General features: G+C 36.8%; 2 protein-coding genes and 1 long non-coding RNA gene across 9 annotated transcripts; all 3 read left to right on the top strand.

Annotated features, from left to right (window-relative positions):
* Positions 1-2,773: 2,773 nt before the first annotated feature.
* Positions 2,774-8,730, top strand: LOC143451476 (ankyrin repeat and protein kinase domain-containing protein 1-like). Of its 2 annotated transcripts, none has more exons than XM_076952061.1 (10): positions 2,774-3,853; positions 4,172-4,337; positions 5,167-5,319; positions 5,446-5,591; positions 5,963-6,012; positions 6,160-6,324; positions 6,467-6,555; positions 6,848-6,973; positions 7,142-7,328; positions 7,570-8,730. In XM_076952061.1, the coding sequence occupies exons 1-10, from the start codon at positions 3,696-3,698 to the stop codon at positions 7,725-7,727; spliced, it is 1,398 nt and encodes a 465-aa protein (XP_076808176.1). In that variant the 5' UTR covers positions 2,774-3,695; the 3' UTR covers positions 7,728-8,730. The 2 variants fall into 2 exon arrangements, with proteins under 2 accessions (XP_076808176.1, XP_076808177.1); XM_076952062.1 differs by lacking the exon at positions 2,774-3,853 and adding an exon at positions 3,885-4,018.
* Positions 8,731-10,146: 1,416 nt separating this feature from the next.
* Positions 10,147-12,924, top strand: LOC143453247 (uncharacterized). 5 transcript variants are annotated; one of them, XR_013115147.1, is made up of 7 exons: positions 10,147-10,892; positions 11,346-11,493; positions 11,603-11,672; positions 11,757-11,861; positions 11,995-12,153; positions 12,282-12,373; positions 12,462-12,924. It is a non-coding gene; the product is annotated as an uncharacterized LOC143453247 (long non-coding RNA). The 5 variants fall into 5 exon arrangements; XR_013115146.1 differs by lacking the exon at positions 10,147-10,892 and adding an exon at positions 11,028-11,232; XR_013115148.1 differs by lacking the exon at positions 11,346-11,493 and having other exon boundaries at positions 10,172-10,892.
* A 3,971-nt stretch (positions 12,925-16,895) lies between these two features.
* Positions 16,896-21,849, top strand: LOC143452651 (uncharacterized). Of its 2 annotated transcripts, XM_076953697.1 has the most exons (10): positions 16,896-17,148; positions 17,504-17,680; positions 17,875-17,937; positions 18,077-18,172; positions 18,259-18,342; positions 18,467-18,556; positions 19,467-19,904; positions 20,025-20,114; positions 20,235-21,242; positions 21,439-21,847. In XM_076953697.1, the coding sequence occupies exons 1-10, from the start codon at positions 17,048-17,050 to the stop codon at positions 21,572-21,574; spliced, it is 2,283 nt and encodes a 760-aa protein (XP_076809812.1). In that variant the 5' UTR covers positions 16,896-17,047; the 3' UTR covers positions 21,575-21,847. The 2 variants fall into 2 exon arrangements, with proteins under 2 accessions (XP_076809812.1, XP_076809813.1); XM_076953698.1 differs by lacking the exon at positions 16,896-17,148 and having other exon boundaries at positions 17,529-17,654; positions 21,439-21,849.
* Positions 21,850-22,136: the final 287 nt, after the last annotated feature.

The raw sequence follows: 22,136 nt of genomic DNA, 5'->3' as shown, positions 1-22,136 counted from the left end.
GCGGCTAGCCTGTATCTATTTTTACTTGTAGCCGGTCATCAGAATGGGAAAATTGGTAATACGCAATTGGTATTTTCCTATTACTGTAATTGTCTGCTTTAGTTTTACCAATATTTAAGCTACGGTCGACACACTAGCCTAATCTGCGAAAAAGCGGAAGTAATAACACAAATTTTCGGAAGTGAGGTAGTAGCAGCACTAATCTTGTAAACTGGGGAAGTTTTGGAGATAATTTGGTCATGAAAACTGGGAATTGGAGGTCGGTCAGTCGGTAGGGATTAGTTTAAAATTAATTTTAAAGGCTATAGCATTGTGACTTTCGCACTTCTGCAGATTAGTGTTGTTGCATCCATAGATTAGTGTTGCCCTAGATAGCCAGACCGCAAAGCTTGGCATAGGCAGTTAGGACTAAATTTTCTGTAAAAATTATGTTTTTGCAAATTCCAAGATTCAATGAAATGAAAAGCACTTGACTGCGAATTTTTGTTTAGTTTGCCTCAAATGTGTGTGCTGTGCACTATCACTTTGTGTCAGAACAAATATATGTAAAAGAAGTGACTAGTGATTGTGGTCAGTGTGGAAGATCAACTACACACAATGGCACATTATGATACAAAGCAGTCTAGTATATATAAATCAAAAATTATTGTATTTCATATTTCCAGCAGTCTAGATAACCAATTCAAAGTTAATCGTGTTTTTATTGAATTTCTGTCAAGTGAACAGCCAAAAAATATTTATTTAAATAAAATGGATGTTTCCGCAAGCAATGTTGCTCCTCATCTCTCAAAACCAGATGCAGTGAGTATGTTGCTTCTAGCAGAGCTGAAGCTTATGAGGAAGGACATGAACCAAGGTGTCAGGAGAATAGAAGAGAACTTTCAAAACTTTACAAATTTGTTCAGCGAATTTCTTCAACAAACAAGTATGACACTTGTAGCAAACAGCAGTTCTGATACTCTAAATGGTGACATGCCAGGAAATTCGTATAATTCTGAACCAATGACTGATTTGGGAATTAGTGATCAAGATTTGGTGGATGAACAAAATGTTGGTAGTGCTTACAGGGAAACAAATGTTAACAGTGATTTCAATAACGGTGACACTTTTGTGAAACATGAAATATGTGAAGAAGATGAAGAATCTGCGTTGGTCTCAAGTTTTTCTGGACATCACGTTCAAGAACCTGCAATGAAATCATTTGCTAATGAGAGTTCACCTAAGAGATTAGTTGATGAACAAAAGGAGTTGGTTGCCTTTGGACAATTTACCAAATCCTCTGGCGACAATCTATCGGATGAAAATGAAGAAGACTTCGCTGAAATGAGCCCCGTTACCTCTGGGCAGAGCACGAGCGGACGTTTATCCAAAATTTTTCCAGTTTTTCAGTCACGCTTAAATGAAAACAGTCTGGTTAAAATGGATAAACGAGCGACATTGTTAAAGTGGCCAAATCAGAATCATAAAATTACTGTACGTCGGCAAAACTATGTCTGCAAGATATGTCGGCAGCCACATGCATCCGGTCACAAATTGAAGCGTCATTATATCGAGGAACATAACTATCTTAACAAGTACATTTGTCAGTTTTGCGGGAAATCTTGTTACAATGCAAGTGACTTAAAAGTTCATATTCGAATTCATACTGGAGAGAAACCTTTTCAATGCAAAATTTGCGACAAAGCGTTTTCGGATAAAAGCAACTATATTAGGCATTGTAAACGAAAAAGGGATTTGCGTTGTTCGGTGTGCAACAAAATTTTTTGTACAAAGTTTCAGTTTAACAAACACGGTTTAACGCACGGTTTATCAAGTTGATTATTGCTAAGCTTACAAGATCTCTCTTTAAAATCAATAGTGGTAGTCAATACACTGTATACTATGTATATATATATATATATATGTATACAGTGGGACCTCGTTAATCCGTACCCCGATGAACCGGAATCCCCGCTATCCGACACAAAACTGCCGGGAACGGATTTCTTCCTATGCATTTTACCCCTTTAATCCGGAAACCCCGCTGTCCGACTCCGACACTAAAGTTTCGGAACAAATGTGCTCAATCAATAGCAATAAAATCCGATAAACCGGATTATTAACAGTTAAGCGAAAATGATTCACGACTGTCCTAATACACTATGTTAGTTTGTTGACGAAACCATAGCCGATTATCTACGCATAATAATGTTGCGGTCTTTATTGATTCAAAAGTACAGTACTGTACAGTATTTTAGAAACGAAAAAATAAATTGTTCATCAACAGTAACAAACAACGCTTCCGCGGTCGCAAAAAAATACGTACATTACATCGGTTGAGTGCGGCAATCTATTGAAGACATACTGCTGCAACTCAATCGTGCTATCAGCTTTTGATATCGCATTGCGCAAAGATTGGAAACAGGTCAAAGAAAGTTCAAGACAGTTGGTCCCACCGGAATGCTTCGCCACGCAAGAGCGGTTGTCAAACCGATTTGCAACCGAATGTTCGTCACTTGGAGAGCATTCGTCTTTAATACGGTGGTTCTGGGGTTCGACACTGGGTCGGATCATACAATAAATATAATTTTATTTTAGTTGCTGTCCAGCCAGAAACTCGGCACTTATAATTGGAGTAAGGTGCATACTGCGTTTTGAACACGGTGCTGCATTTGCAAGATTGATTGATTTTTTACTTTCCGATTATCCGGATACCCCGCTAAACCGACATTTTTTGACGAAACGAAGTGGTCCGGATTAACGAGGTCTCACTGTATATACCTTACATTAGTACACAGTTGAAATTTTTTAGTATGTGATTGTGTTTTATTACTTTTGATATATTTTATTTGTCTGTGTCTCTTGGCAAGTTTAAGGGGAAGAAGTTTTTAAAACTTTTTCGATTTAGAAGTGAATGAAGTTTGCAAACTACAAATTACATAGATCATGTTTCAGAATTGTTTATATCAGTGAACCTTTTTACTTTCACTATTAGAACCATTACTGTATAGTACACAAAAGTGTTAAATCTGAGTCATCAATTTATGACTCTGACTGACTGGTACATATGACTCATTTTGTTATTGATTTGACTAACTAGTGAATCACCCCTTTTATTAAGGTTTTCCTCATTCATTCGAAAACAATTTGAAGAGAGTTTAGGATAAGAGTCATGCCCAAAACTAAATGTGAGAAATATGCATTATAATTTAATTACCACCAAGCAAAATCTTGAGACTAAGAAAGAATTGTTAACAATGGTCATAATATTTCTGAACACTGTTTTGGGGCATTGTTTTAGCTAGGGTTTGTCTGACTTGCCATTGAATACAAATAATTGATTTTAAATTCTTATTATATATATATATATATATATACTTTTGCTTATAATTCTGTTACATATTAGACACGTGATCGCCAATTCCACTAATACAAGTGCATGAAAGCATGTGCTTGTTACCTCAAATGTGCATGCTTATATTTTGTAAAAGATTTAGACCCATATTTGGCATAATCTTCAATATGTAGCACAAGGTGTATGTTATTTTGCCGTCAGAGAGAACACAGCGTAGCTGTTTATTATTTTTGCTGTTTTAAATCCTGCCATAGTGATCATGTTTACATTGGTAGATATTCTCTGGTTTCAATGTTTAGTGCAATTTCTTACTCTTATCGTCCAGATTTTGTATATAATTGGCATTTAAGTGTTGACATTTATGGACTTTGCGGAAATAGAATGCCTGCCTATAAAAGACTTTCGTGTTGAGCAAAATTGTCAATCATGTTCAGGTGGATTTGGTGAAGTTTGGGACGCTTGGCATAAAAAACATGGAAGAGTTGCGGTGAAAATGTTCTACGGTTTAGGCACTCTCAGGTATGTGTTTAAGATGTAACTTATGAGTTATGAATACTGTCATTGCCAGCAGGTTCATTGACAGCGATACAAATGGGTTAGCTTTATTAAGGCAAGCAATGAATGACAAAATTGGCCCGGAGAGGTTACAAAAACGTGGAGAGTTTTGTATTGCAACCGAGGAACGTTAGTATAGCTGATGTAGCTATTATCATGTGTACAAATTAAAATATAACATATATGTTTCACATTATGTGCCACATATTTTTATCTGTGTATTATGATTTATATGCAGGACTTTCTTCGGGTCTTAAGTAATATCTCAAATCTTTTATTTAGTGATTTTAAAAAGGAAGTAACAATTCAAGCCAAAGCCTGTAAGCATTATAACGGCATTCTTCTGAGAGGAATAATCACCCACAGAACAAACAGAAACTTATTTGGAATTGTGAGTGACTATATGCCGGCTGGAGATCTGAACAATTTTATTCATGGCTATAGGCAGGTAAATTTCATTGAATTGTTCAGCCTTGTAGAGACACATTACAGATAAAATAGAACTGCGTAGGATTTATGTTGTTTGAATCAGTGTGTGTGCGTATGTGGCGCCAGCAATAACAAAACCAGATAGTCTGCAGCTTTGTTGAAATCGAATGCAATTGCTATAGTTGCCACTTGCATCCATTATAATCCAAGTCGGTGACCATGTCAAACAACTGAAACAAGCAACGCGGCCCTCAAAGACTGTAGGGAGCTGAGAATGTTGACCAAAGTCACATTATTGTTACTGAACAAAATGCTCGTCAAACAACATCGATCTCGAAACTACGCGTCAGAATAAGGTTAACTTGTTTGAAATAATTTGCTGAGCTCATGACTGAAGGTTATGACCAAGCGACAGACTATGTTTAAAGAGTATGTGCATGCGTATGAATGTGTATGCGTGCGAGTATGTGTATGCGTATGAATGTGTATGCGAGTATGTGTATGCGTATGAATGTGTATGCGTGCGAGTATGTGTATGCGTGTAACTGTAACACAGCATTAAATTGAGGTAACAGATAAAGGATAGTACAATGAAAGTAGAATGTTTGAAACATATGGCATTTGTTGTTACAATAACAGCAGAAACAGTAAGTGACAAAAGCAACTGGGTGTGATTTGGGTTTGAAATCACCGATCTTACGTTGTTGATTGTAATGCAGTGGATATATATGTGTACATTTTTTAACAACACAGAGTAAGTAGTTAAAACTTACACAAAAGTAATTCTTATTGGTCTATAAGACTTTCTTGCATCATTTTAATTGCTGTGGTATATATATGTAACTTAGGAAAGGATCTATAGTTGGTGTCTTGCATTTCGCATTTTGCATGAAATTAGTGATGCGATGAGAAAATTGCATGAATTCTCACCAGACAAGAGGATTTTACATTGTGACCTGAAACCTGCCAACATCTTGTTAGATCGGGACCTTCATGCAAAGGTAGCTTTAAAATTCTGTTTTTGCAATACAAGTACAGGCAGGAAAATTTTTTATGAAACTGTGTTGTTATTATTTTAGATATTTTAGACGTCATTCTAAAAATTAAATGGTTTCAATTTTGTCCAGATTTGTGACTTTGGTGCTGCTAGATTTTCAACCGTTTCCATAGATTCGATTCCACGTGACAATCCAAACCATGTTTGCACAATTGAATATGCTCCTCTTGAATTTTTTGATACTTCCCTACGCAATAAAAAATATGATGTCTACAGGTAACATCCATTGCAAATCACATAACAGATGCACTTATTTTTATGGAAAAGTTTGGGTTTGAATTTCTGGTAACTTGGTATTAAACTTGGGCACAGACAGCATAGTATAATTTTTCTGATACCAAAGTTTAATGAGCAAACGCCAACATTCTCTTTTCAGTTAAGTGATACAATTTTATGCACATCGTATTTAAAATCATCATAATGGCGAATCGATTGTGCATGTAACCAATAAATAAGTTTTATCACTTCGAATTAGCCAATTAGAAAAGATACCAAAGTTTGTTATAAAAATAAGTGTAACTTTGAAACCAACTGATCAGTGTGTGTTCATTTAATAACTAAACAAACTTACATCTTCATTTTTTCAGCTTCTGCGTCATAATGTGGGAGATTTGTTTACTTCAGAAACCATTTGCTGGTAAGACTTATATTGTGTTGTATGGTAGTTATAGCATCACACTGTAAATGTTGTGACTTTCTATAATTTAAGGCTGGCTAAAGCACTCACACTACAAAGCAGTGTTAGACAGATCAATCTTCTGTAACCACACACTGTTTTACAAAGGCTGTCATCGCGATGCTGAACTGCTGAAAGTTCAGCTTCGCAACGGAGGACTTGCAAATTCAATTGATCAGGTCAATGTAGGGGAAGCCAGGGATACTAACGTGCTCAAAAACATTTTGCGAAGTGGGTTGCAGAATGATCCAACACAGCGACCATTTTTTGATGGTATGTTATCACTTTGAAACTTGTTCAATCTGACACTTTAATGTATGTGTGATGCTGATTTAGTTGTACTAGGTGATTTGTTACTTTATTTGGTTTTGTTACTACCCACTGCTTAAAACAAGTTGAACGTTGTATGTTACAGAAATATCTCATAACCTCAGGCAACTGATTCTTGGTATTTCTGAAGCAGACATAGATTCAGCTGTTGCATCAGCCAAGCAGAGAATTATGGTAACATATTACATTTCACATTTTTTATTAACACACCGATATACCAAACAATTGATCAGGTTTGAGAGATCTTCACTTAGTAGAATACAATAACCATCCGAGCTAAGCCAAACTAAAGCTGACCAAGACGTTCCCAGCAATTGATTTTGTTCATTGTACCAGAATGAGTGTTATAACAATCTGACGTATTAAGAATCTGAAATATTTTGACGTATTCCAGTGATAAGTGAAACATGACTTGTTTGTGAATGCAATTTTCCAAACAACTTAACTCTAATCATGATTGGCGTAGAGTGAGAGAGGAATTCAGTCCTTTGATGTCTCGAAGTCTCGATATCCGAAACCACTTGCTGACATATTCACCACTGGAACAATTGCAGACGACATTGCTTACTCAGAGCAGCTAATTCCGCCAATGGTAACGTAATGCATAAATCATACAGTCGGGTAGTTGCTTAACGATTATTTAAAGTTTTATTTTTTTGAGGCTTTTACAGCAAACACATGGTTGGTTTTGGTAATTGAAACGAAACCAATCGATATACGTCATAAAATGGGCAATAACTTGTTAAGCGTTACTTTTTAGCAAGCACCCCAGGGAGATGCCAGTTTCAGTTCATCTGTGGAACCACCTCAACCGCCAGTTGTTACTGATGCTGACTGTACCAGGCTTGGTGAGTTGCTGTATTACAGCGACGGTTGGGAGATGCTTGCTGCAAGGATGGGCTTATCAGTCAATGTTATAGAACAAATCAAAGAGGATCATCGAAAAAGTGAGTAAATTAGTTCAGTCCAAATATGGGGTGACTGCGGTCCTTGCCAACCTGGGATCCGCAATGGGTCTACAAGTTTTATTTTAATTCATCATAAACAGCCTGTTAAGCAACAATTTTGAAGTTGAGGGTTTGCGGTAAAGGAATTATTGCAGCTAAGGATCCCAAAGTAGGATAAAAAAGTTGGGAGCTACAGGGTTAGTGGATATGGCACGCCATACTCACTTCATTTTGCGTGCAGGTGTTGAAAGAAAAACCGCCATGTTTCGGGAATGGTGTCGCCAGAATAGATCGGATAAGAGAAGATTGGTTGAACTCATGTACAACAACAATGTGTCGTTGGATTGCTTTGAATTTCTTGATCAAGATGGCAGCATAAGACAAAGCTTCAGAAGATAATTGATGCATAAATTTTCGTTTAAAGTAAATCGCTTTTACTTGAGTGTTATTAGGCACTTGCATGTTTTTCAACCGTGACTGTTGCTAGAAATCCAAGCTAGCCATGCTGTTGTTGCTAAAGCTTTTTTTAACTTTCAGAAGTTGAAAGGATTTTTGGTTGAAAATTGCCGCAACCAAATCTGTGTATGATAGTTCAAGTTGTATCAAATTTGTACGATAATTAACTGAAAGTTCCTAGAAATTATTGTAATCTATTCAGGTAACTAACTTAAGACATCATGTGCTTGTCCGTTTTGTTGTTTTATAATCTTTCTTTTATATGTGGCTTGATGTTAAGTTGTCGAAATTTTTTGTACAGTATATAGATTTCAAATGAGATATAACACTGTTGTTTGTATTGTTTTACATTCAAACTGAAGATCATATCAGTCCCTTGGTTGCTATGTGCTCACTTGCGAAGAAATCTGTCACTCTCTGCTTTGTTAATTATTTCGTAATTTTGTTGCAAGTCAAAGTTGCTTCATTTGAGAAACTAGGTTTCTCCATGCCAGCGGCATGATTTTAATTTTTTTAATTTACAGAGCACATTTTAGTAGACGTCATTTGTAGACATTTTAGTAGACACCACTTTGTCGTATGGAATAAGGCATTTGTTGATCACAATCACTTGCTTGTTAACAGAATACCACTTTTCGCAAATTCTTCATTGAACATCACCTGTGAAAGTACTTCAATTTATTTGTTTAACCAAATTTTTCTGGAATTCTATTGAATCTGCCATCGATTGTACAGTTTTGTTTGAAACCGCGATATTCGTACACACAACGCGTTTAGACAAATAAAGTTAGGACTGTTAGGAGTGATTAGAGTAATGTTGCATTTAGCCAACAATCATGTTTGATCGAAATGCCTTACTTGGTAAAAGATGTCACTAATTTAATTAAGTTTAACACAATTTTGATATGAAAAGTAGAAAATATTCATTGGTTAAAATCGTATATAGTCTATACATAATATGTACGGTAGTTTAAAATAAACTATTCAAAGTATTTTTGGTCTTTTAACTTCAGGTCCGTCTACTCGAAAGTTAAAATGATTTTCAAGAGTAGATCAGTTCTAGGATTAATCGATTTATTTTAGCGGTTAACCAATTCCCATTGGCCACAGTTTTCTCAACAGCTGTTCCTAGATATCAGAATTGATGCAGATTGTCATTGTACAAGCACGAGAACCTGTGGTCTTGATACACAAGTTTCACTTGCTACTCACATTTTGGGTTATCACACTGCCTGCGTTTTGACTCGTAGCAAACATGCTTTTAAACACATTTCATCAAAAGTGCCTTAATAGGCTGCGAGGGTTTTGGCCTAATCACGAAGGATGAAATTGTCAGAAACTGTATGACATTATCACGGAACGCCAAGTACATTTAGGTCTAACTGGTCATATCCACTGCCCCCCTAAGTTGTGTCATTCAAAGATGGTTATGACTCGGATGCCATCTGGTGGGAAACAAGAGTTCGGAAGACCAACTGGCGGCTGACATTCCAAGGCCATTCACCACCCTGCCCGCTAGAAAGCGGCATGACACCACGTTTAATTGCCCAAAGAATTATTGTGTTTTTTTGTTTTATTTGCTGTTCGCATAATCGCATTTCGAATCAGTGACTCAGTCGTCTTTTAGACAAAGGTCCATGCAGACGCTATTTTGAGACGTCTCTCCAGTTCCAGTTATGCCTGTTCTTCGACAAATGTTATTTATCAATAAAATAATATCAAGTTATGCCCAGCGGTCGACCAGAAACAGCTCAACAACATACAGTATATTTATAGCCTAATGTCTTTCTTTGCGCTATAAAACCTCACATTAAGCGTTTTTTGATGGGTTGGTTTATAAGCCTCCAGGACGTGACTTAATGCCAGTAGTGAATGTGAATAAGTCTCCTAAGCAAAAGTATTACATAGTTCATGACGGCGTGAGTTTATGAGGCAATCAAGTCCGTGCGTCACTAAAAGAACTGACTAAAATGGATCGCTCTATAAAATATACCAGTTTATTTCAAGATAGCTTTACAAATGTTAAAATCTCACAACACCTTGTTTTTAAGGTGTTCCTACAGGTAAGCATGGGCTGTTTTTTTTCTGGATGTAAATTGCCAACAAAAAACAAACTTAAACAAGACAGCCACAAAAAAAGTTAATGGTGCAAAAACTGACGTCACGTCACAAACTCTAATGGCGCAGACACAGCAAACTGAATTCGTTGTTGAAGGGTCGATAATTGCTTTTTGGCGCGACCTACAAAAAAATTACCACCGTCATTCTGGCAGAATCCTAGCAGAATCATAGCTTCCAAAATGACAGCAAGGTTTCCGTTAATTTTTTTATAAACTATGTTCAGTAGACTAAATAATTATTCTTAAGCGCTAATGGTAAACTGGCTAATGGTTTTAATGTGGTATGCCTAGTCGTGACTTGTCTGTTTTTAACATCGCATGTAAGTATTTTTGGTTACGGTATTTCGATGTCAGCAGTCAAACGTTATTATTAATATTAATGAGAAAATTCTTTGATTTAGCATTATGAATTGCATGGCCTAGGTAAAAGGTAAAATTGTTGAATGCTGATGGGCTAAAATGTCAGGTTCTTCTGACATTTTAGGCCCATTAGGTTGATGCAATGCAGAAGTCTGGAAGTGAAGCTTCTTTGTAGACCATAGCCCATTAGCTATAGCTTAATAACAGGTTGCATGTAGTTGAAAAAACAAAATCGCAATAGGTTGCACTTGCACTGTCTCAATAATCAAGTCAGCAACTGTATGGATAACAGTCTACAAACCTAAGTAAAAGCATAGATGTAGTAATTTGACTGATTTCCAAAATAAATGTGCATGTAATTGTATTATATGTACTCAGTAAATGCATTTACCAGCCCAAGATGTTGAAATAGCCTACTTATCAAGTGTTTTTTGGCTCTGAATTCTTAACATGTTATATAGGCCTATTTAGTGTAAATAGTAAGCATTTTTCAAATTGCATATATGTTTTAGGGTTGACAAAATACTGAGTTTATGACAGAGAAATGGGAAGTTTTGTTTAAGTACTTCTTGGTGTAAACATCCTTTTCTCTAGATAAGTTAAAATTGTTTGAAAGTTAATCAATACGGTAAGTATTGCAATTACTGTTTTAAAAGTCAACTCAGCCCTTTAAAATATACAAGAAGAGGATTTATCATTTTAATGTGGTTAAGCTCCAATATGTCGGTATTGAAGGCATGTTCTATTGTTCATATATGTTTTGTGATTTCATTTGTGCTTTTACCATATTTAAGTTTTCTCACATTAATTATTATCACTGAAATTGAACATACCAATATATCTATTTGTGTAAATCATAATTTGCTGTTGATGGATTTTCCAACCATGCCCCTGAGGCAGCCCTTTCATGGTCGTTTGGTTTTTTCATCAGGACATTCCCCAATAGGCATATTATACCTCGATAATAGGTAATGCTCGTTGAACAAAACCAATGGTTACACTAAGAAGTAGTATTTATAGTGAAGCATAAATACTAAACAGGCACAACAATTATGATACTGTGCACTTTAAATACAAACAGACAAAGTGAACATAAAAGAATGTGGAGCCAACCAGATACATCATCATTAGAATAACATCTAAGAATGCACAAACATGGGACTGGCAGAGGCTGCACATGCCATGGAAAAATCTAGTGAACTGACGGCATCGCTGTGCTACATGAAGAAGTACATATAAATTTCTTTATATACAAAGACCAGTGCTGGTATGCACTTATACTATCGTACATTTTGTGAACTGTATGTGATTGTGAACAGCTCTTAATTTCATCAACAGACGTTTTGATTGGGAAATTCAACTTCTTGGAAGCACTATTGTAGTCCAAGTGATAGAGGTGCAGAGTGAGGTAAATTATGGCTTCTATTTCTAACACTCATACAATGTAAACGTTACAGCTACACTGATACTTTTCAAAATACTTTATTTAAAGGTTGCCCACAGTGATATGGGAAATAAAAGAGTTGTCCACCCATCGCTTCCTCACTTGTTGTACACACAGTCTGCTGCGAACAAACTCCAGGAGATTTGATGCAAGGTTGCTACTGAGATATTTCTCCGTGTACTTAACTTCGTAAAGTCGTACTCGTAAATCTTTAATTTTGTCATTGAACACTGTAAAAAGAGATAGTGGCGATAAGGAAACATCTTTGACTTTGCATTTTCTACAGAAAACTGTATAAGGTCAATAAGTGATTGAGCAATATTGTCCAGAACGGCCGTCGACAAATCCTTCCAGTGTTTACCTGCCTTACCTTCCAAGTTGTACTGTGGCTGAAATTCCTCCAGCTCATTTGTTCTGATTATCTCCATGTCAAGGATACATTTCGGTAGTTTTCGCCATTTAATGATTTATGTATTATGCTGAGACTTGTTTTCTTTCGTGAAAGCAGTTTTCTTATTGACGTCTTTATGATGTTTTGGAATATTGGCTGATTTTTTCGTAAAAAATATATAGCTACAGCGATCGATCTTGGAACGAACACCATCATATTCTACTATCCCCACTTCCCCACCATCACACTGGACTACTCTTTCCTCACGCACGATGTAGGTAATATAGTGCCGTTTTTCCTCACCAAACTCAAGGTAACAAATCCCTGCCTGAAGTTTATATCTTTTTTTTCCTTCTCCACAGGGTATAATTAACTCACGATTGGCAACCACAATCTTTTCTGACAGTGACTTTGAATCACGTCTTCTCAATCCGATCACAAGCAGTTGTGACGTGGAAATGAACCTTCCTTGAACATTTACGCTCATTATAGGATTCCCAGGACATGAGGAACATTCTTTGGAAGTTAAGCATGTGAAGTGTTCGGCGATATAGAGAATTAACATCGAGCCGTGTCTTACCTCATTATACAAAAGCAGCAAAAGATTTCTGTTGTTTCTGTTACACTTGTTTTTGCCCTGTATCTGTTACGTTTCTCCCTTGCGGCCGATTGCGCGTTTCCGTGGTAAATTAACCACATGTGTCTTTTTATCGACGTGTGTCTGACAAGTAGTTGCACTGACAGTTTTGTATTGGAGCTCCTGAAATGAGCTGTGTGAACGAAAACTTGACCTAACTGCTTTTAAAATAAAACATGTGCCTGTAATTCTAAGAGTGAGAACAACAAAACGTAACACTGGCGAGCACGGCACGACCTCTTAGAGGCACAGAAGATTTTATCAAGTTTTACTGAAGTTGAAATTTTTTTACTCTCCGGCTCGGCAATAGTTTTTCGTCTTTTCTCAAAGAATTCGAATCCTTCTGAGACAGCGTTAAAGCATCGGATGCGGGAAGAAACATGCATTTCTACAAAGCTTGCCGGAAGACATGAGATTCTCAATGACCGATGGTCGTAATGAACTTTACGAGCTTAGTTATGACGAACTCATTCAAAAAGCAAAAGACACGGTTTCAGGACTATCTTCACAAAAGCATGCCATGCAACAACCCGTTCAGCGAACTCAAGGTTTTGACGAATTTGTAAGAAACTTTCTTGAATCTATAGCTCAATTGGGAAAAATGGCTTATACAAACGACGAACAGCATGAAATGCGCAGCAGTGTGCTGTACAACCTACTTGTTCGAGGACTGAGAGATCGTCAACAAGCCTCACAAATCTTACGCGATAACTTTAAAAATGCACAACCGGATTTTTACGCCACAGCAAAGAAAATTATTGAAAACGCAGAACGGACGCATCATGAACCACGTATAATGACGTCAGAAGTAGCAGCGGTTACAGGAGATCACCAGGACGTATCCCAATTAAAAAGAACTGTCGAAAAACTTCAGGACGAAATTTTCCAGCTGCGAAAAGAAATGAAGACAGCAAGAAAACCTGGGGAAGAGAGAAGAAGACTTCAGTGTTTTAACTGTGGGGAATATGGTCACATTGCTCGACGTTGTCACAGGCAACGTGCAAGAAACTTTCGACGTGCTTCTGACATACACGGAAGTCACAGCAATCCACCATGGGAAATCTACCAGGTTCAAACTATGGATCAGGACTTGCATAGAGAACAAGTTTTCCAACGATGAGTTGTCGGCACTGCACGATGAGTTATGTTTGGACAAATTGGAACTGTCAGAAGTTGAACGCCAAAAGCTGTTTTCCGTAATCTCTTCCTATCGTGATGTATTTTCGCTGCACCCGTACGATATTGGACAAACAGAACTGGTCGAACACTCAATCGAAACTGGAGACTCGCTCCCTATACGCCAGCACCCAAGACGCTTGCCTGAACCCCAAAAGCAAAAGAAGCATCTGGATGGTCAACCGAAAACACTATTAAGGCGCAGCAAAAAGATCCAGTGTTGAAAAGACTGTTTCAGTGGATGAGCCAGGAACGCCGACCATCATTCAAAAAAAAATCGAGAATTCTCTGGAAGAAGTTTATGCTCAGTTGCTGGTGCCCTCAACAATGAAGAATGATGTGTTGAAGTCTGTTCACGATTTAATTCACGGAGGTGGACATATGGGCGTTAAAAGGACATTTGCCAGGTTAAAGGAGGGTTTTTTCTGGCCATTTTGCCACAAAGATGTCGAAACATACTGCAAAGAGTGTTGCTTGTGCGATTTAAGAAAAGTACCAAGGCGGATTGTTCTTGCCCCATTAGTTCCATCAGAGAAAAATACACCTATGCAGAAAGTTCAAATCGACGTATTAAGCGGTCTACCCGAAACAGGAAACGACAACCGTTATATTCTTGTCGTATGTGACACCTACACAAAATACATGCAGTGTTGGCCAATGAAATTCCAAAATGCCAAAGATACTGCTTATTTGCTTTACCACCGTTGGGTGACGATACATTGCGTCCCAGAAACAATTCACTCCGACCAGGGCCGGAATTTTGAAAGTATTCTTTTTCAAGAGCTCTCACGGTTAATGGGCTGCAAAAAGACAAGAACCAGCCCGTATCACGCAATGGGAAACGGTGCTGTGGAAAGAAACAATCAGACCATAATTGCGATTTTAAAAAATTATGTTCAGGTTGACCCAACTTCTTGGGATGACGCGCTCTTCTTGGTTAGCGCTACTTACAATTCAAGTGTTCACGAGGAAACTGGAGTTTCTCCTCATTACTTGCTCACTGGAAATAATCTTAGGTTGCCTGCAGATCTTGTTAGTAAGGCACCAATTTTTACTCCAAAGTGTGAAGACATCCTTCATCTTCAAGATCGAATGAAATTGGTTCACCACACAGTTCAATCAAGGTTGGAACAACGTAGGTTTCAAATGAAGAAGCGTTACGACAAAAAGGCGTCTGACGATCAATATAAAGAAGGTGATGCAGTCATGTTGCGTGATGAAACTCTTCAAAAAGATGAAACAAGAAAGTTTCACTAGCCTTATAAAGGCTCCTATGTTGTTAAAAAAGTTATTCCTCCTGCAAACTATTTGATAGAAAATCGCAAAGAAGGTGTGAGCGAGAATGAAGGGCAAAATTCTTGCTCAACAGATCCGACAAACAACCGCCATCACTTTCGTGCATGCTGCAGTCCGGAACCGGAAATAACGACTACTATAATTATCAGCTGCGACCAGGGGTGTACATAGTGCCGGAAAATATTCAGAACGCAGTTCAGAATAACAGTATAGTAACCGATGATGTTTTGCATTCTCCAAACCTTCCACAACGCATTAAACGTAGACCTTGTTTTTACCCAGATGTTGAAAGGTAAAATACGATAATAGACGCATCTTTTCACTTCACTCACGCACGTATATGTAGTTATTAATAGCAAATTTTTGTGATTTTGTGTTCGTGTTTTTATACGTGTTTTTATATTGAGATTATATATTTTTATATTGTTATATTCTTTTGTTTATACTAAGATTTTACATTTTAAGTGTGTCACTACTTGTGGTTTGAGTGTCTATTTAAGTGATCGTTTGTTGCACGTCATTTTTGCATTATTCACTTGCTAGTTTTTACTTCGTTGGTTTCTGTAAGACATGCGTTATATTCCTGGGTAAAACATTTATTGATTGCCTACAATTTTGTGGGAAGGAGGAGAGTGCTACACTTGTTTTTGCCCTGTATCTGTTACGTTTCTCCCTTGCTCCCTTCACACCTCCTCCGGAAACACTCAGCAGAATTGACGTGAAACATTTAATAAATACGGCATTTTTTACGTTTTGGGGGTCTTATCGCATTTCTTAGTACCTGTCGCGTTTTTGTGAATTTCGGAACTTTCCGGCCAGGGGGGATCGATTTCAAGGTCACCATCGTGAAGAGGAGGAAATCTTCTTTAAGAATCTGCAATAAAAAATTCACACCTCCTCCGGAAACACTCAGCAGAATTGACATGAAACATTTAATAAATACGGCATTTTTTACGTTTTGGGGGTCTTATCGCATTTCTTAGTACCTGTCGCGTTTTTGTGAATTTCGGAACTTTCCGGCCAGGGGGGATCGATTTCAAGGTCACCATCGTGAAGAGGAGGAAATCTTCTTTAAGAATCTGCAACAAGGCCTTTTTCCTTTTGTTCATTATTACGTCATGTATTCAAATTGTTTTTTAATTGTGACAGAGGAGTACAACATTCACATCTCTTGAAACTCGTTTTGTGTGTATACTTTGTTGTTTTTTTCCTTCTTGTTGTTTTGTGTTACCATCATTTTTAATTTTAAAATATGTGTCTAAAATTTTTGTTTTTTTAACTTGGATGATTGGAAGCGTTAAACTTTGTCTGCTTTGTTTTAAAATGCTGTTTCATTCTGTTTTTGAAAATGTTGGAGTCGGAAACACTGTTGTTCGTTTGGATAGTATGATTCTGCTAGGATTCTGCCAGAATGACAGTGGTAAAAAAATTTTGCAGTCTCGCAACGAAAACGTTTGTGAGCGATTGAATGATTATCATGGCTGACTGAACGGAAATGGAAACCAGATTTTTTCTGCAATTAACCTAACCCTATGCTAATTGTTGCAAAGACGTACGCCAGGCTTAGACTACACTCATGCAGACTTTGGCTTTATTGTACAACGTATAAAGAATAATAGGCTAGCTTATAAGTTTGCCTGTTTTAGGCTAGTTGTTTACTAGGCTAATTATCAGATAGAATATTAATTAAATTGTTTTTTATTTCATGTTGAAAGACTGAGTTCCGTTAGCTTCATATAGGCTGCAATACACACATAGGCTATAGCCTAGACCGTGAAGATAAATTGCTAATTTTAGCGAGTTAGTTTTGTAACCAAATCTTGACAGAATCAGCAAAAAATGCCCAGAAGTAAAAAGGATGCAGCAATAGACTTGCCACGTACTCCCATTAACAAAAGAAAACTTAAGTCAAGTTCATCTTCTCGGAGATCCAAACAAAGGTAAAATGGACAAAAGAGTATGATGACTGGATAATGTAGTTTTAACTGGAAAACAGACTTGGTTTTGGTTGAAGCCATGTAGACGTGCATGCCTTCAGCCATACAATTTTGCGTGTACAAATATATACATTATTGATAGTTCATTTCTCACGGTATTTATATGTAGTTAGACGGTGATAAAATCGTGTATGTATTAGTACTATATACTTTGCATTGCATTATATTGTATTCTATTATACTATTATATTTCATTAGTCTGCAGAGGATCAATATTTCATTGTAAACACAAACCAAATGACCTGTCCATTTTGTCATGATTTGTTAGGAGATAGAAAAACAGTTTGTAATTTTGTAGGAAAATCTCACTCCGGTCGCTTTTAAATGAAGAGTCGCTACTGGATAAATCCGTGACTCCACGCACGGCTTTGGAAAATGTCATGTCCCAGCAGGAAGTGATGCAAACAGTTGCTCGGCCTAAAAAACAAAAGAAAGTGGTTGTAGAAAAGGTTAAGCCCGAGCCATCTCCAAGCATGTACAACTTGTTTCATTATTATTTAAATTGTTGTCTTTTCATTTTGTTAACTTTCATTATCTAAACATTAATATTTCAAAGCATTTTGACCCAGTTACAAGACACATAAGTTTTTTACAAATTTTAAATTTGAAGGTCGATAAAACAGTATGTAGTGCATATCACACCTCAACCATAACACTGTTTTCTTTCAGTTCTGAAGATATCACTGATAGTGACACTTCAAGCGATGTTTTTTTTCCTCCAAAGCGTCCAACGTATGTCTGTATTTTTAGCACCCATCTGCAGGCTACTAAAAGTCTAGATTATTTTACATAAAAATTAAATTAAAGCACTTAAAGATTGAAGAAGTGTTAGCCTTAAAGGTTTTATGTGAATGGTCACTGTTGTGTTTAGAACTCGGGCTATGGAACGGATATTTAATGCTAAACCGGTGATCAGTGCTGATGACTTTCAAAAACAATTGGAAGTAAACTTGGCGAAATTGAAAAAGTGAGTTATAACAGTGATCTTTATTGAGCTATCTTGTATTTTTTGTTCTGTTTTGTACCTTAGACTGCTTTGACTTTATAATAAAGGTCGTCAGAAAACGTCCAAACTAGCATTTCTGACGAAGATGATACTTTGGAAATGAACATAACATCACCGACTTTACAAAAAAGGTTGGTTGAAATTATGAGTCATAATGCTGCAGGACCTGTTATATGCTCTTGATTCACTCAGATTGCATATCTTTCATTCTTGTTGTTTTGTCTTGCCTTGTTTACATGATTGTTTTATTCCAAGGAGGATAGATCTGGGCAAACTATCTCACCCCGTTGTCAGTGCCGAGGAATATGGCCGTCGACTGAGGGAGAAACTTTCACAGTTTAAAAAGTAAAGTTTTTCGTTTTTAGTATTTATTTTTACATAAATGAAATGTGCATCTTAGACGGACGATATGTATACAGTCTATACCAGGGTTGTTCAAATGATTTCTGCCATGATCCACCACAACCAAACCTGACAACATGATGATCCACTAAATACGAATAGGAAATATATTGGACATGCTTTAATTTTTATGGTGCTTTATTCATGAAAATGTACCCTACAACATAATAATAACTATGTAAAAGTCAAAAGTGAAGTGTGCTACAGAATGGCAGCCTCAAACTTTTTTTTCTGTTCAATATTCAATGCTTTCTTGCCTTTGTGTTAACCCTATCCTAACCGGGCTCGCGACTTTACTATTTTAAGTAGGTTGTGGCCGACCCTGCACATACATTTTCAATCGATAATTACTTGAAAACTATACGTCGTAAACTGATCGGATTTTGACAGGTTTGTAGCAAAAACATCTGGCTTCCTGTATATATCATAATTGTAAAACCAAAGAAAGAAATTAAGTATTTGTACAAGTGATACATTTCTAGAAGTTTTTCTTGTTTCGCCGTGGCCCCCCCCGCTGTGCAGAAAACCAGCTGACCGCGCGAAGAGAAGACAAGAGAATAGTTAGTCGAGTTAGTGGTGCGTAAATGAGTAAACGAAAACGATACGCTTCAATGCTGAGAGGGAGCAAAATTATGCTATTATAAATTCAAAAAATTAATTTCAACACTGACAATTAGTATCCACATGAAAATACTGTAAAAAGTTTTTTTTTGAGGCTACAATTGAAGATCCACACAAAAAGTTGAAAAGATCCGGATCGCGATCCGCTATTCGAACAACCCCGCTCTATAGTCTATACATATATATATATCTAGTCATTGTTTTTATAAAAAGAATGCTCTGCTTTCATCAGAAAACCAAAGCTAGCTGAAGATAAATCATCAAATCAAAGTTCAGCAGCACCTGATAAAGATAAAGTAAATGATGATGAGATTCAGCAAAGTGCCAGTGGAAGTAGGGAGATGAGCAAAGAAGTTCCACAATTGGGTGATGTTTTTCAAATCAATGTTAACAAAGATATCGGCAATGGTACCACAACAAAACCAGTTGATGAAATTAAAGAAAATAATGTCAATATCTCGGTAACAACTGATGCGTCTGAATGCCGTGAATCTGATCCTGTACTCAGTGGTGAGGACGACTTGAAATTAGATGAAGAAAATGCTCAAAATCAGCATCCAAAGAATAAAGAGAAGGGTGACGAAAGTTCGATAGAAAATGTTCAACATAACGTTTCTGTCGAAGAAGATACTTCAGAAATGAACATAACATCGCCGATGTTACGAAAAAGGTTGGTTGAAATTATCAGTAAAAGACTGCAGGACCTGTTATAAGCTCTTGAATAACTCAGATAGCATATCTTTCATTTTTGTGTTAGCCTTGTTTTCATGGTTGCTTTGTTTATTCCAAGGCGGATAGATCTGGACAAACTATCTCAACCCGTCGTCAGTGCCGAGGAATATGGACGTCGATTAAAGGAAAAACTGTCACAATTCAGAAAGTAATTTTTTACTTTTTTAATCATTTTTTAATATTTATTTATACATAAATGAGATGTGCACCTTAGATAATATAGTTATATAGGTATTAGTTTTATAAAAAGAATGTTTTCCTCCACAAGAAAACCAAAGTTAGCTGAAGATAAATCATCAAATCAAAGTTTAGCAGCACCTGAAAAAGATAAAGTAAACGATGATGAGAGTCAGCAAAGTGGAAGTAGGGAGATGAGCAAAGAAGTTCCACAAATGGGTGATCTGCTTCAAATCAATGTCGGTGACGGTACCACAGCAAGGTCAGTTGATGAAATTGAGGAAAGCAAAGGGGGTATCGCTGTAACAACTGATGTGCCTGAGGGCCATGAATCTGATACTGTACTCACTGGAGAGGATGGCTTGCATTTAGTTGAAGAAAATGATCATTCATCATCAGAGTTTAGTCTGAGAAGGGAAGATGAAAAGCAAAAACAAGAGGACAAAGAAAATGAGAAAGAGCAACTTGAGGAAGATGCAGGCGATGAGTGGATGTCTGAAGACGATGAAGACAATGCCACTCAGAATAACAAGTCTAAAAGAGATATTCCGAATGATCCTCCTGAAAATGTGACATTGGAAGATCAACAGGAGCCAGATAAAGATAATGCTGGGAATGTCATTCACAGCGAAACTTTACAAAAAGATAGTGATCAGGAAGACAGGACACCACCCTTAGAGGAGGATGATATCGGTGAATCACAACCACATCAGTTGAATGCTACAACATCTACCTCCAAGCAGCCAAGGACAGACGTTGGCATTAATTCCGGCCATTTGAAATCAACTTTTGTTCCTCAGAGCACACAGAAATTAAAGAAAACTGTTTCTACACCGTCACTGAAAAAATTATTTTCCTCTTCTAAGAAAAAGGCAAAGCAGCAGAAATCGAACCGATCTGACTCAATCATCCCTCGGTCACAACTAAAAGGGATAATGGAACACTATTGCGCGACTAAATTGAGTAAAGATGCTATTGAGGAAGTAGAAGATGTATTTTCATCATTCTTCAAATATCTTTGCCGGGATTTAGAGGCAGTTTGTTTACATGCACGCAGGAAAACTATAACCATTGAGGACATGGAAGTGGTCATGAAAAGGTAAGTGGCTTGTCGCATGGTTTTGTAATGATAAGAATGAGTTACGCGTAAACATATTTTTACCAACTTTGTACACTTGTTTATGTGCGGTCAGACAATGTATAGTTAGCACAATAAATACAAACCATTTTTTTAAAACCAAAGGGAAAATCAAAACACTAAAACATCCACCACTTTATTAAATATTTTACTACAGGCAGAGATTCATCACAGAAGATCGTCCCCTCAAAGTTTTAATCGAGGAAATTCTTCCTTTGGAATATCGTCGCCTTTTTATACCGGTTGCACAATCTGTTACTCTTAAGAAGGAAAAATCTGGGAAAAAAGATTAACTTAGCTGCAATTGTTTTTGTCATCTTTGCTCTTTTCTGTATTTTCACACATCGGTTTATGTTCCAGTTGCCAAGAAATTTCTTGCTATGAAAAAATCTGGAAAAATATACCGCTGTTGTTATTGTTTAATTTTCTACTTTTTTCGTCTTCATTGTCAGCAACGTTATAATTATCATTAACACAATAAATAGCATGTACTTGTTTCACTATGGACTAAAAGGTTTTTCTGAAGGAATATTGCTTGTTCTTTACTTTATGTTATTTCGTTTTGTTTGGCTCACTGCCAAGAAAATATTTAACAATAAATATGTTTGCAGCGACATATTTTCTCATCTACGACAAGCGTGAATTTAAAAAGAAAACACTGTGTTATTATGTTTATCACACAAGGTTAGATAAATGAAATATGAGTGTGCAAATCAGTTGATAAAAGTTATATCAGTTGAGCACTGGAAAAACTGCAAAGACCAGTGAAATTGAAGTGATAGTTGTGGTTGAAATATTAATTGCACAACTGTGAGACCTCCAACACAATAAATCTTCAAGTTCAGTTCAAAAGTT

The sequence above is a fragment of the Clavelina lepadiformis genome, chromosome 4, assembly GCF_947623445.1.
Source record: "Clavelina lepadiformis chromosome 4, kaClaLepa1.1, whole genome shotgun sequence".
Taxonomy (NCBI): Eukaryota; Metazoa; Chordata; class Ascidiacea; order Aplousobranchia; family Clavelinidae; genus Clavelina; species Clavelina lepadiformis.
The sequence above is the reverse complement of the archived record's forward strand: the minus strand, read 5'-3'. Positions and strand labels throughout refer to the sequence as shown.